This window comes from Chrysemys picta, chromosome 3, assembly GCF_011386835.1.
Source record: "Chrysemys picta bellii isolate R12L10 chromosome 3, ASM1138683v2, whole genome shotgun sequence".
NCBI lineage: Eukaryota > Metazoa > Chordata > Testudines > Emydidae > Chrysemys > Chrysemys picta.
In genome coordinates this window covers 130,996,584-131,011,961 of record NC_088793.1, presented here as the reverse complement: position 1 = coordinate 131,011,961, position 15,378 = coordinate 130,996,584, and the positions used below count along the sequence as shown (strand labels likewise).

General features: G+C 48.0%; 1 protein-coding gene and 1 long non-coding RNA gene across 2 annotated transcripts in view; one reads left to right on the top strand and one right to left on the bottom strand.

Moving 5' to 3' along the window:
* TSNAX (translin associated factor X) overlaps positions 1-1,993 on the bottom strand; it is a 39,778-nt gene extending 37,785 nt beyond the window's left edge. The window contains exon 1 of the mRNA XM_005291220.5: positions 1,788-1,993. Within this exon, the coding sequence (XP_005291277.1) occupies positions 1,788-1,803 (16 nt within the window). The 5' untranslated portion in view covers positions 1,804-1,993. The remainder of the gene's footprint in view (positions 1-1,787) is intronic.
* A 1,907-nt stretch (positions 1,994-3,900) lies between these two features.
* LOC135982411 (uncharacterized) lies at positions 3,901-10,908 on the top strand. Its single transcript, XR_010599758.1, has 2 exons — positions 3,901-7,724; positions 8,620-10,908. It is a non-coding gene; the product is annotated as an uncharacterized LOC135982411 (long non-coding RNA).
* Positions 10,909-15,378: the final 4,470 nt, after the last annotated feature.

Here is a 15,378-nt window from a genome sequence, read left to right as displayed (position 1 = left end):
AGCTCCTGCTTACCACCTAACTAACAAGGACTGTACCAGGGGAAAGGATTGGGCCCAGACTAGGAAGAAGTCTAGTCTGTGAAAGAAGCTTACTGGAACATCTGAGGGTGAGATATTACCTGTCATCAGTTTCTTAATGTATTAGGCTTAGACTTGCGTGTTTTGTTTTATTTTGCTTGGTGACTTACTTTGTTCTGTCTGCTTTTACTTGAAACCACTTAAATCCTACTTTTTATACTTAATAAAATTGATTTTGTTTATTAATAAACTCAGAGTAAGTGATTAATACCTGGGGGAGCAAACAGCTGTGCATCTCTCTCTATCAGTGTTATAGAGGGCATACAATTTATGAATTTACCCTGCATAAGCTTTATACAGAGTAAAACGGATTTACTTGGGGCTTGGATGCCATTGGGAGCTGGATGCTGGAGGCAGGTAACCTGCTAAGTAGTTTTCACTTAAAGCCTGCAGTTTTGGGGGTGTAGTCCAGACCCTGGGTCTGTGTTGCAGCAGGCTAGTGTGTCTGTCTCAACAAGGCAGGGTTCTGGAAGTCCCAAGCTGGCAGAGAAAACAGGCCCAGAGGTAATTTCAGCACATCAGGTGACAGTCCCAAGGAGGTCTCTGTGACCAAACCCGTTACACAGGGATTGAAGCTCTCTGCTCTACTCTGAATGTCAGATACATCACCCACCACCAGCTACAGGAAAACCACAGGCAACCCATAAAAGGGATGGTTAAATCTACCTACCACACAAAGTAAACCCACAACCTGAATATTAAAAAAAAAATTACATTTCATTGAATTTTAAGGGTTTTTTAGCTTCTAACTCCATTCCACAGTCAAAGGGAGGTGATGGAAGTGGTTTGTATGGATACCTGGCCCAAAATGGAGCTGGCAGGAAGCATACTGACACACAGCACTATGAAAAATTAAGTCACCAGCACAAACACCACCCTCTTCTAAGCCCTGGTCTAAACACAGATTTTGTATTGGTATAACTATGACAGTTCGGGTGTGGGATTTTTTTCCTGACATATATGCAGGTATGGCCCCTAGGCATGATGCAGATGCACCACTCTAGGTTAGTGCCCCCATAAACTTTAAGAGGATAAGCACATTTACAACTGTGGCCACAGCTGGGGAGCTGCACCGCTATAACTCTACCAGGAGAGCAGCGCCAGGCGCGGGCAGACAAACCCTGGGGCCTCAGCTTGGAGAATGAAAGAGACCAAAAGACGACAGGCCGAGCGGAAGCGTCTACACAGCAGCAGCGCAGGTGAGTGCAAAGGTCAGGGGAGGTGTTTGTACCCCCGGGTTGCTTCTTTGCGCTCTCTGAAGGTTTCCTCCCTTTAACAAGCTGTTTCGCCGCTTCTTTTTCGTGGCAGGCAGCCCGGTGCCCCGCACCGCGCTGTGCCCTGGTGGGCTGCCCAGGCGCCGGGATGGGGACCCGGGGCTCCGGGCACTAGCCACAGCGCTTAGCTCTCTCCCGTGCAGCTCTGCTGAAACCAGACGCCCGCAGGGGCTGAGCGGGAAGAGGCCTTTGCTAAACACTGGCCGCCGCCTCCCGCCAGCGCGAAGCCGGGGGGTGGGGGCGAGACCTTCGCGGGCCGGGGAGCAGAGGGGGGCGCAGGCTGTTGCCTGTCCCGCGGGAGGGGGTCACCCGAGTGCAGCGGGGGGAAGGGAGGGGCCTCCCGGGGCCTTCCCACCCCCGGGAACAGCAGCTACATCGTGACCCCGGGGGCGGGGGAACCTCTGGCGCTACCGCCAAGCGCGACCCCGGCGTCACCTTCTTTGCTGCTCATATTCCCTGCGGCCCACGAGGGAGGCGACGCCCCGCCCCTCTCTCACGCGCGCGCCCGGGCCGCCGCTGTCGTGTCGCCGCCGGGAGTCTCGAGAGCGGCCAGGCTAGCCCCAACCTTAGTCGCGCCGTGAGCCGCGCTCCATCAGGACCCCCCAGCCAGGTGTCTAACGCAGGCGCCTGACACCATGCCCCCACTTGCGAGAGCCAACCCCAAAGTGCTGTCATAAAGCGGGAAGTGGTCAGAGCGGAGACGTCGCTGCAGAGGGAAGGAATCGGCCTCACTGTCTGCGAAAGGGCTAGGCCATGGAAACTAGTCATGTTTCCAAACAGGCACTCAGTTGGTGGCTAAAGTAGTCCCACGTGCAGGACCCTCTCTAAGGCCCGATGAAAGTGGTGTATGATGGGAAATGTAGTTCTCTCCTGTGAACGTGGTGAACTACCTGGACAAAACGCCAGCAGCGCAAAATTCAAGCCTCGCATTTTCTTTTCTAAGCAGAAACTAGCTCAGGAATTCTTTCCTTCCAGGATAAAGACAGCCCTGTCGCCTTTGCAACCTTTTAGTTCTTAAAAAAAAATCCCACGAATTAAAATGTTTCACTTTTACCAAATTTTTTAAATCACCTTTTTAAAAACTTTTCATCTGCTTTTGCAAAAAATACTTTTCTTTTTTTCAGAGGTGCCACCAGACCAAAAAAATATAAAAACCAAGGGGAAAGTGAGAGTGAAAATGCATGAGTTGTGAAACGCATCACATCCTCACAGAAGATCTGGAAAACTGGAGTACCATTGATCATGGTTACTCCAAGCCCGAGTTGAAAAAAATTAGTGGGTGCTTAGCACCCACTGACAGCCAAGATTCTCCTCCCCCTCCCAGCACCTCCCGTCCGCAGGCGACCCCAGTGATCAACTTCTCAAGAAAAGAGGACACTCCATGGGGGTTGTCAGCCCTGCCCAAAGTCCACCCCAGGTTCTCCCACACTCCGCCCCTACTCTGTACCAGGTCCCATTCCCTCCTCACTCGGCCCTGCCATCGCACCCCTCCTCACCCCTTGGCCCGCCATTGGCTTGCTGCATCCCTCCTCAGTCCCCCACCCACCGCTCGCCTCCTCCCACCTGCCACTCACCTCCTCACTCCCCTGCCAGAAATCCCCATGCCCGCCCTGAGAACCCCCAACTGCCACTGGCTCGCCACTTGCCTCCTCACCCCCACCCACCTACCTACCCACCCACCTACCTGCTGCCGGCTCCTTCGCCGCTTGCCTCTTGAACCCCCGCTGCCCGCCGCTGGCCTTTTCACACCCCGCCCCACCTGCCGCTGGCTCGCCACCCGCCTCTCACCCTCCCCACTAGCCGCCTGCCTCCTCACCCTCCCGCCTGCTGCTGGCTCCCTCGCTGCTCACCTCTTCACCGCCCCCCATCCGCCGCTGGCTCGCCGCTCCCCTCTTGCCTCCTCGCCGCTTGCCTCCTTGCCCGCCCGTTAGACAGACAGCCAAGCCAGCCACTGGCTCCCTCGACACTCGCCTCTTCACCACCACCACCCCCGGCTCGCCTACTCACCCCTCCCACCCACTGCTGGCTCACTGCTCACCTCTTCACCCCGCCCCGCTCGCCTACTCACCGCTCCTGCCACAGGTCCCTCGGCTCCTAGGATCAGGGGCAGCCAAGGGGTCTCCACGTGCTGTGCCCGCCACAAGCGTGAGCTCTGTGGCTCCCATCAGGGCCGGCTCCAGGCACCCAAGCACATGCTTGGGGCGGCACCTGGTAAGGGGCGGCGGGGGGAGCGCGGCGCGGCATTTCACGGGGGGGGGAGCTCTGGCGGCGTGGCACTTGGCGGGGGGGGCGGGCTCCGGTGGCGCGGCACTTGGGGGGGGGGGTCCGGTGGCGCTCGGCGGGGTGGGCTCCGGCGGCGCAGCACTCGGCGGGGGGGCGGCGCGGGGCTTGGCGCTTGGGGGGGGGTTCTGGCAGCGCTCGGCGGGGGGCGGGCTCCAGCGGTGCAGCGCTGGGGGGGGTGTTCCGGCGGCGCGGCGCTCGGCGGGGGGGGCGGCGCTGGGGGGGGGTGGCGCGGCGCTCGGCGGGGGGCAGCGCTTTTTTTTGCTGCTTGGAGCAGCAAAAAAGTTAGAGCCGGCCCTGGCTCCCATTGGCCGAGAAAAGCACCAATGGGAGCTGCCGGAGCTGCAGAGCAGGAGCCTGCAGTGGGGCAGCCCCTGGGCACAGAGGCGGAGGGGGTCTCCACATGCTGCAGCAGCTCCCTCCTGCCCAATCAGAGCTGCAGGGGCGGGGCTTGCAGGTGCCAGCAACGGGCAGGTAGAAAATTTGTTGATGTGCAGTTGAATACTGCTATGAGAATTGTCACTGGAGTACTGAAGTCAGCACTGACAATCTGTCTCCCTGTCATTTTTACATATTTTACCACCATTCCTCTGAGAATGAGAGAAGCAGCAATAATATGAGAATATGACCACCCAATAATGAACCCGGACTTGACCATCTATGAAGATCTCCAAACCCTCTGACATGCTGCCTTAAGTTCAGGAGCTCCTTCTGATTAGCAGTCAAAGCTCTCAAAACCTTGGGACTATCACTAAAAGACAAGTGGCAGAGGCTGTGGGAAAGCAGTGGGGTCAAGAATCAAGATCTGATCACTGATCCTACAGACCAACCATGTGGCTTCATCATGCCACGTAAGATATGGATCACAGTGAACTGCATTAGAACCTCATATGGGCACTGAATTATCTAAAATTCCATTTACCCAAATGGAAAATGAAGGACAGCCTGATATGTAAATGTGGAGAAGACATCCAAACCATGGAACATCTAGTGAATTGCTACCCTCTAAGATCCTTCTCTAGAATGACAGCCTTATCATTTTGCATCACTGAAAGCCATAGAGCGGATGATAAACTGGGATGTCAACCTTTAATATTGCTTTGTAAGTTTGCCTTGCAAAAGAAGAAGTCCTGAAATTGTGTTCAGTGGTACATCTGCTATCTATCTATGTGCTTATCTGGATCTCATCACTGAAATAGCTGAGCATCTTGCAGTTATTAATGGATTTGATCCCTATTTTACAGATGGGGAGCAGAGGCACAGGATCGATTAAATTTAGGGCTATCAAGCCATTAAAAAAATTTATTGTGATTAATTACGTGATTAAAAAAATTAATCATGATTAATTGCACTGTTAAACAATAATAGGATACCATTTATTTAAATAGTTTTGGATGTTTTCAAATATATTGATTTCACTTACAACACAGAATACAAAGTATACAATGCTCACTATATTTATTTTTATTACAAATATTTGCACTGTAAAAAACAAAAGAAATAGTATTTTTCAATTCACCTAATACAAGTACAGTAGTGCAATCTCTTTATCATCAAAGTTCAACTTATAAATGTAGATTTTTTTTTTTGTTACATAACAGCACTCAAAAACAAAACAATGTAAAACTTTAGCGCCTACAGTCCTACTTGTTCAGGCAATCGCTAAGAAAAACAAGTTTGTTTACATTAATGGGCAATAATGCTGCCCGCTTCTTGTTTGAGATTACACTACAGTACTTGTATGAGGTGAATTGAAAAATACTATTTATTTTGTTTGCCATGTTTAGAGTGCAAATATTAGTAATAAAAAATAACAGTATAAAGCGAGCATTGTCTACTGTGTTGTAATTGAAATCAATATACAACTCTACCCCGATATAACGTTACCCGATATAACACGAATTTGGATATAACGTGGTAAAGCAGTGCTCCGGGGGGGGCGGGGCTGCGTACTCCGATGGATCAAAGCAAGTTCGATATAACGCGGTTTCACCTATAACGCGGTAAGATGTTTTGGCTCCCCAGGACAGCGTTATATCGGCGTGGAGGTGTATTTGAAAATGTAGAAAAACATCCACAAATATTTAATAAATTTCAATTGGTATTCTATTGTTTAACAGTGCAATTAAAATGGTGATTAATCACAATTTTTAAAATCATGATTAATTTTTTGAGTTAATTGTGTGAGTTAACTGCAATTAATTGACAGCCCTAATTAAATTACTTGCCCAATGTCACACAGATAGTTTGTGGCTCAGCCAAGAATTGACCTGGAGGCCCAGTACAGTGCTTAGCTGCTCTTATACCATCCTTTAGACCCTCAAGTTTTTTATTGTACACAGTATATTAAATACATGTGTGTTGGGTGTGTGATTAGATGTTTGGGCAGAAAGGAGCAAACAGGTTGCGCGGGGCATGGAATGGGGCAGGACCGTGGCTGGAACAGGGGTAGGGCTGTGGGGGGTAAGGGGCAGAATGGGGTGGGGCTGTGGGCGGGGCCGCAGGCAAAAGGGATGGGGAGGGGCCCCCCACTTGCTCTGGCCCAGGGCCTTAGGAAACCTTAATCCATCTCTGTTTGCCGCTTTCCCTATCTTTCCATGCCCCTCTCTTTCTCCGTTCCACTCCCTTGCACCAAGGCCTGGTCCCCACTTAGTCCGGATTTCGGACTAAGGTACGCAAATTCAGTTACGTTAATAACGTAGCTGAATTCGAAGTACCTTAGTCCGAACTTACCGCGGTCCAGACGCGGCCGGAAGTCTCCCCCCGTCGACGCCGCGTACTCCTCTCGGCGAGCTGGAGTACCGGCGCCGACTGTGAGCACTTCCGGGATCGATCCGGGATCGATTTATCGCGTCTTAACCAGACGCGATAAATCGATCCCAGAACATCGATGGCGTGCCGCCGGACCAGCTGGTAAGTGAAGACTAGGCCCAAGTGTAATGAATGTTCTGGCTCCTTCCTTCCAGACTAGCTGAGCTGGAAGGAGAGGATCTAGCTGGTGCAGGGCACTGTGTGTTCAACACCCAGCCAGTAGAGGGCTCCATAATCCCTAGAGAAAGCACATCCTGCAGATCACAGGAGACTGGCTTTGGCAGAGAACCAGGATGCGAGGAGGAGAAGCAGGTTGGAGGCAGCAGCCTGAAAGCTGGCTTGTGGGAGTGAGTAACAAAGCAGTTTGCTCCGATCTCATCTTTCACTTCCAACTCTCAAAGCCCTGGTCTACACTACAGGTTTAGGTCAAATTTAGCCGTTTTAGGTCGATTTTATAATTAATACGTCTACACAAGCAATCCTGTTCCGTCGACCTAAAGGGCTCTTAAAATCGACTTCTGTACTCCTCCCCGGCGAGGGGGGTAGCATTAAAATCAGCCTTGCTGGGTTGAATTTGGGGTAGTACAGATGCAAATCAACATTATTGGCCTCCGGGAGCTATTCCAGAGTGCTCCAATGTGACCGCTCTAGACAGCACTTTCAACTCCGATGCACTAGCCAGGTACACAGGAAAAGCCCTGGCAATTTCATTTCCTGTTTGGTCAGTGTGATGAGCTCAGCAGCACAGGTGACCATACAGTCCCCCCAGAATCGCAAACGAGCTCCAGCATGGACCGAACGGGAGACACTGGATTTGATTGCTGTATGGGGAGAAGAATCTCTGCAGGCAGAACTCTGATCAAAAAGAAGAAATGCTGATATATATGCCAAAAATCACACAGGGCATGATGGACAGAGGCTACAACAGGGACACACAGCGGTGCTACGTGTAAGTTAAGGAGCTCAGGCAAGCCTACCAAAAGACAAAGGAGGCAAACAGTCGCTCTGGGTCAGAGCCCCATACATGCCACTTCTATGATCAGCTGCATGGCATTCTAGGGGGGGACCCTACCAGTACCCCACCACTGTCCGTAGTCACCTGCAAGGGGGGAGTCTCACGCAACACGGAGGAGGATTTTGTGGATGAGGAGGAGGAGGAGAATGCACAGCAGGCAAGTGGTGAATCCAGTCTCCCCGGCAGCCAGGACCTTTTCATCACCTTGGAGACAATACCCTCCCAAGGCGGGATCCCCGATCCTGAAGGCGGAGAAGGCACCTCTGGTGAGTGCACATTTGTAACTACACTACAGAGTTTAAAAGCAATAGTGTTTAATGTTTGATTTGCCCTGAAGACTTGGGATGTATTCACGGCCAGTACAGCTACTGGGAAAGTCTGTTAATGTGTCTGGGGATGGAGCGGGAATCCTCCAGGGACATCTTCATGAAGGTACTCTGAAAGCCTTTGCAGAAGGTTTCTGGGGTGGGCTGCCTTATTTCATCCTCCATGGTGGGGCACTTTACCATGCCAAGCCAGTAGCAAGTAGTCTGGAATCATTGGAGCACAAAGCATAGCAGCGAATAGTCCTGGGTTTTGATCGCATTCAAGCAACATTCGGTCTATATCTTTCTGTGTTAGCCTCAGGAGAGTGATATCATTCATTTTTTGTAAGGGAACAGTAAAAGGACCCCATTCATGCTGGGCTGTTTGCGCTTGGCTAAAAAGGATCATCCCTGAGAATAGCCACGCGGCAGGGGGAGGGGTGAAGGGATCGTCCCAAATAGCCACGCGGAAGGGTGGAAGGAGGGATGTGCTGCACATGCACCCGAAAACCGCACCCCTCCTTTTAAATGGCAAACCCAACCGGCATTGCTTGCTATGGGAAAGGAGGGCACTGCAGTTTGAAAACATTCCCACATGTTATGAAGGCGTTAGAAGCCAAACCCGTGTACCTTTTGGCTTACCATGGCTGCCTGGAAACTGAATTCTGTTTGCCCAGCCATGTGTGATGTGTTACCATACCGGCAGGCGCTCAATATAAAAGGCAAAATGCGACCTTTTATCTAAAGCACATGTGCTGTTTGCTGTGAATTGCTTGATTCACTGTGAAAGAGTCTCCCTTATGTTCTCAGAAATGTATCATCTTAAATTTTACTCTCCCTTTTTATCCCCCCACAGGTGCAAATGTTTCTATGCTCCCCCTATCATCTCTGTCCCTGAGGTTATCGCAGATTAGAAGGCAAAAAAAAATGCAATCACGATGACATGTTTTCCAAGCTCATGCAGTCCTCCCACACTGATAGGGCACAGCTGAATGCATGGAGGCATCCAGTGGCAGAGTCCAGGAAAGCATTAAGTGAGCACAATGAGAAGAGGCAGGATGCAATGCTGAGGCTAATGGAGGAGCAAACGGACATGCTCAGGCATCTGGTGGAGCTGCAGGAAAGCCAACAAGAGCACAGACCGCAGCTGCATCCACTGTACAACTGCCTGCCCTCCTCGACAAGCTTCCCACAGTGCTCCGCTCTATGAGTCGCTGCTAGCCACGGTAGTGAGGACACACTCCGCTGACTTAATGCGCTTAGTGAGGACATACACAATCGACTTCTATAAAATCGACTTCTATAAAATCATAATTTCATAGTGTAGATATACCCAAACTCGTGCTGCTGGCAAGGGGCCAGCTGTAGCCATAGTAGAAGGATAAAGACCAGTGCCCAGCAGGCAAGGGGTTGGTAGGGTAGAGAGGGGTTATGAGTATTTTACCTTGTTACCCCTGTTACTGGACTACCTTTGAGGGCTGAGTTAGGAACTATTGTTTTGATCTTTACTGTAAGTGGTGAAGTCCTTGTGCCTTTATTTGCACTATTTATTTTGCCAGCCTTATAGAGCAATCCTCTCCTCTGTTACTGATTTGAAATGTAAGAGTAATTATGGGAACCCACCAATGGCTGGAGCTCACAGAGCTCAAAGTGCCTATGGCAAGTGCCTCCATGATTGTGGTACACAGAGCATCCAGAAGGGATTGGTGTTCCACAACAGTCACAGCGATAATCTTCAGTAGGATCAGTTACACCATTAAATCATCCCTGCCTGTCCTTCACCCCCGCCCCCCAATACACACACATTTATTCCCATAGTACATTTATGTAAGGGAAAAAACACAAACAAAAATGTTAAAAATCATAAAATGTGGAACATATATGTTTGCAAATCATCAACCTGATCACTCTGCTTGTATGTTGCATCTCTTTTTTATGTCCTTTGTCTACTTAGACCCTGATCCTGCAATTTGTTCCAAGTAGCTGGATCCTGTGCCTGAGTAGAACCCCATTAAAGTTGAAGGTCCACCTGCATGAAACAAGTTATAGGCCTGAGTTTTTAGATGGTAAATTCTTTGAGACAGAGCCTGCTCTTGCTATGTTTGTACAGCATTTAGCACAATGGGGCCCAATCCTGTCTGGGCCTTTGGGTGATGGATGAATAAAAAATAAGTAATATAAATAATAACAAACTTCCATGCTCTGTGAGACTACCCAGTTATAACATCAGAAAGAAAATAGCTCGGCCAGATTAAGATGGAAACAGTAGCAAAGCTATGATATAAAACCCTATGGAAAGTCTCTTAAACAGTTAAACAGGAGTTGCCAAAGACTGATCTCTCCAATTGTCTGGAACAGATACACAAATCTGTCATTTTACTGCCAGCAGCCACCCACCCTACCTAGCTGGTCAAGTTACACTTGTGATGCTTGACTCCAGTGATTTTCAGAACTGTTCCAAAACCTAACAAAACCTTTCCCAAATGCCTAAGCTATGAAAAATAACATTAATAACATGTAACAAATATAAAGTAAATCCCAGCAGCAGATCTTCCCCAGCCCTGATTTGCATATTGGGCTATTCAGCAGTTTTAATCCCTGGAGTGCCATCTACTGAGGAGCTAACTATATATAGTAACACTATATATAGTAACAATCAAATGCGGAATAAGTGTGTTCATCTTGTTATTGCTACAGACGTTTAAGCATGACCTTCTGGTTTGGAAGAAGTACAAAATTGCTTTCAGAAACAAATGCCTTCTCTTTTTACTATTCTGTTTCCCTGTTCTCTACAGCTGTTCAGACCAAAACCAGAATGTTTTATGTGATATTCCTTCACCAGGAGAATGGGAAGAATGTTGGAATTAGAATATTTTGTGGCACTCGGAAGTTTTCAGTTGGCCTTAGACCAAGGGTTCTCACAATACATTTTTTGGTGGCCTCAGAGTGTGGCCACCAACTCTTGCTGGTGGCCGCTATGACAATTTTTCTTAAAATAATTAATTTTAGGAAAAACAAATAAATATGCACCTATACATGTGCAAATCATTATAATTTATTTATGTAGGGTGTTGTTTTTTTTGCAGACTCAATAATAAAAATAATGTACAGTTCTCTATTCTTTACTTAAACAGAATAGAAATGAGGTGCTTTGCCATTCTTGTCTTTTGTTGTTGTTAATTTTGTTTTTGGTTGCCTTTATTTTTAAAGACTTGCTAGCTAGTAAGTCTGCTGCTGCAAAAAATAATATTTGTATGTTTGTTAATATCACTTTTCATAGCAGACTTCCTAGCAAGCTGGGAGGCTGTGAAAAGTGATATTAACAATCGTACAAATATCAATTTTCATAGCAAACTTAATAAGCCCTGACAAGCCAGGGGACAAATTAAGCCCTGGATGGGGAGGTGGGTAGGGAGACAATGAGGGCTGGGGCAATGGGGGGGGCAGTGAACCCAGGGTCCAGGGCCAGAGCCTGCCACCGCACAACTGGAGCCAAAGAAGGCTGCGGGGGCCAGGGACAATGGTGGGGTTGAGCCCAGAGCCGGCACCCGCCACTGTGTGGCTGGGGTCCAGGGCCAGAGCCCAAAGTCCCATGACTGGAGCCTGCCACCCGCCGCCTTCAACTGAGACCCGAAGCCCAAGCCTCACCACACCTGGGAAGCTCATTGGCTGCATGTTCATATTGCGTTTGTGGCTCCAGATTGGGGGAGGACACAACCCCTTCTGGTAGCCCTGGGGGAGAGGTACTGCTTTGCACTCCTGCCCAGGTGGCTGTGGCCCCAAGAAAAGCCCCTGGTGGCTGCATTTGAGAAACGCTGCCCTAGACAGTGGAGTTTTGATCCTGGGAAGTGCTAAGCACCTTCATCTCCCACTGACTTCTGAGAGCATCAAAGGCACTCAGCCGAGAGCTGTTCAACCTTGCATGACTTCGTTGGGAGGTTTGCCTGAGTAAGGACTGCCTATCTAGGGCTGGTCCTTTAAATGCGGTGGAGACAAACTACAACCCTCTAGTTTGCAGCTGGCTGCTAGACATCTGTCTCTCTCTCTCCTAGCTGTAAGTATTACATTACCTCCTGTTATATCTCCAGCAGGTTTTCTTTTCTTATAACTGATGAGTATGGCATATTTACTTACCATTGTAGGAACTGAGGGATAACAGGACCTGGGGCAGTAGGTGATAGCTAAGAGGGAGTATTGATAGTGGTGCAGAGTTGTTGTTGTTTTGAGGGTGGGGTACAACAGAGTTTCCTTGGGGATTCAGGGCCAGATTAAGACATAAATTCTGTAGGTCTGTGTCAAGACTCCAGCTCCTGGAGTCTCATGATGAGATCAGAATCTCAACTTTCATTAAAAAAATTGTTTCCAACTCTCATGAGTATGAATAAAAGCTTGAAAACATGGACCAAATATAACTGATACCTTTCTGAGTGTGCACACTGCTTGAAACAATTGCTCCAAGGGGTGTGACCTGCCCCATTCATCGTAACCCTGAAACCTGCTGCTCTAAAGAGTGCCATACCAATAACATCCCAACAAAGGGCTCATGGGGGATGGGGAGACCTTCTTGCTGCCATCCTATCATAGCTCTGATGGGGAGGTGTCAACAGAGGCTTCCTCACAAAGTGCCCTTCTCAGGTGAGTGTGAAAGGAGTCCTGTCTTCTCTATGAAAGACCAGACTTCTGTCTGACTGAAGATAGCAGAGGAGCAGACAAAGCTTGCCCGAAGAGGAGTGGTGACAGGTCCCCCAACAGACAGCTCTTGCATGGGTGACTTCAACATCTGCAACTCCAAGAAGGGGTGTGGCCACTGTATGAGGGAAGGGCCATTGTGTACAGGCAGGGCCATGGGGTTTCCATGTATGGTGTGTTTATGCCCTCAGATTGCCTTAATCCAGCCCTGTGGAAGTTGAGGGTTCATTAGAACCAGAACTGCCAAGAGTATGTCTACCCTGCAATTAGACATCTGCAGCTGGCCCATGCCAGTTGACTCGGGCTCCACCTTCCCCCTCGCAGGGTCCTAGAGCCTGGGCTCCAGCCCAAGCCTGAACATCTATATCAAAACTGCCCCTTAGCCTGAGCCCCATGAGCCCAAGTAAACTGGCACGGGACAACTGCAGGTTTTTAATGGCAGTATAGACATGCCCCAAGTGAACTTTCAGGGTTTAGTCCACTGTAAATGGACGTGCAGAGTTTGCATAGGCTTAAACAGATTTGTAACACACTCGCATGGTTGAATCACCCTTATGCAAATCTGAAGTTTTTAGTAAAGTTGCTGCTCTCATGGTAGCACCCATTAGGTAGCTAGATTTGAAATTTACTGTATCTTTTTTTTTTCTTTTTATCTCACTGCACCGTACGCACAGAGAGTGATGATGTGATGTTGCCTTGGAGATGGAGAGTGTAAGCATAAGGCTATCTATCATACTACTGAAATGTTCACATCAGGCAGTGTAACTTCGGACGTTTAAACAAATAATTGAGTAGAGTGAAATGGCAAAAAGTGTATGACGCTGTCACAAGGGAATCATGTAAACTGTGGTCAATGTGCAATTCAAGGCTGTTGCTTGACCTAGAAGCCTTGCAGCTGGTTAACAAAAGGAAATGGGAGGTCAGTCAGCTGGTCTCTGGTTGTTATAACAACAACCTGTTATGTTTTTCAGGCAATTGTGATGCCCAGAGCCTGTTGGCAGTTGCAACCAGAGGTTTGGTTTGCGGGGGGGGGGGGGGTGTTTGTTTGTTTTTTTGCCTCTCTCTTTAACTGGAATAGTTTTTGAAAATTACAAAACTTTTTCAGTCAGTTGAAGTAGGGACTTCCCTTGGAAGCCATGAATTCCCACCCTCCATTGTTACAACACTGTGCAAATAGCTTCTGGGGAGGGTTAGCAAAATGATTTTTGCTATACACCCTAGACTTAGCTGATTTATAGCCAAACTGTTTGTGCGTGTGTGTGTACCAATACTGCTGCAGCGCGTGTGGTGAAGAAGCTCTATGCCGATGGGAGGGGAGAGAACTCTCCCATCGGCATAACAAAATCACCCCTGCGAGCAGCAGACACTATGTTGGGAGTGGAAGGGGTCTTTCACCAATATAGCTGTATACTCGAGCACTTATGCTGGTGTAACTTATGTCACTCAAGGGGATGGTTTATTCACACCCCATAGCAACATAAATTATGCTGGCATAAGCTGTAGTGTAGACATAGCCTCAAAGAGGGAGAACCTTTAGGTTTCCTGCAATCTCCTGCTGCAGAAGTAGACCCAATTCATTCTTTTCAATCTTTGTTATTGGCTTACACTTTCAAGACAGTTTTGGCAAGTGATCAGTTATAAATAACCTACCCATATGGGAAGTTTCTTCCTAGGCCCAAGTAACTAGTGTTTGGCTTGTGAATGGCTGGGTGGTGCTGGCTGTCTAACAAAGATAACCCTTCAGTCTACATTAAAAAATGTTACAATGGAATCAGGAATGAGAATACAACATTAACCCTGCATCTACATTGACATCTCCAGGATAGTAAAAATCTGGAGGCAAATTGGTCTCTTCATCCCTCCCAGTAATTGCACTCATGCACCCTTTATCCAAAATATTCATTTGGCACTGACGTTAAATCGCGGTTGTTAACATCAGACAAAACAGAGTTTTTCATAGTGTGATTTAAAATCCCTTCCCCTCTCTCCATTGCTCAATTTTCTGTCTCTTGACATGTCATCATTTCACTAGTTCTCCTGTTATCATAGGCTTTGTCTAGACTAGTGTTTGTCCTCCTGTTGTAATTGATTGCCAATTGCTTGTTAAATGATTGTAAATGCTAATCTAGACACTCTGCAAATGTTTGTATCAGGACATGGAGGCTCAGCCTCAGACAAACCACAAAACTTTGTGCTCCAGAACAAACATTTGTGGAGAGCTTCAGTTATCAACATAATTAGCATTCACGATCAATTAGTTCAAATTATAACAGGACCACCAACTCTAGTCTAGACAAAGACAAAGCATAAATCCCTCAGGCTAGACAGGACATGGATTTTTAATATAAAAAGAGGCCCCATAAATATATCTTCCCTCCCCAAAAAACGCCAGACAAACAAACACACAAACATAAAATAGCTAGGCCCTCAAATCTTCATGTATTCTTTACCCATCCGAAAAAATGAAACAAAGGCACAGTCTCAGTTATTGCCCGTTTACAGATCACCTTTAAAAATGAAATTATCCTCTACATTCCTAATTCCCCAAAATCAGGGTAACCGCTGACTTTGTGGGGCTGAAAGACTGGATCTGGGTGTGAAAATTTGTCCCTTTCTACCGTTGCATGTACCGTACATAGACAACAGAGTGCTGAGGGCACAACAGAAAAATAGGTTAGGGTAAGAGAAAGTCCATTGGGGGAAAGAGGCCCTCAAAAAACCCTTGTCTTGAAAATAGCAATGGGGTTGGTTTAATAGTCGAGATTTTTGAAATCGTTTGAGTGAGATACAGTCCCACTAAAAAAAATCACGCAGCATCCAAATTTTACACTGATTGTGTGTAAAAAAAACAAAAAACAAAACAAGACAAAAAAACTTACTTGGGGCTCAAACTATGGTTCTGATCCTGATATTACTCTCTCAGGAT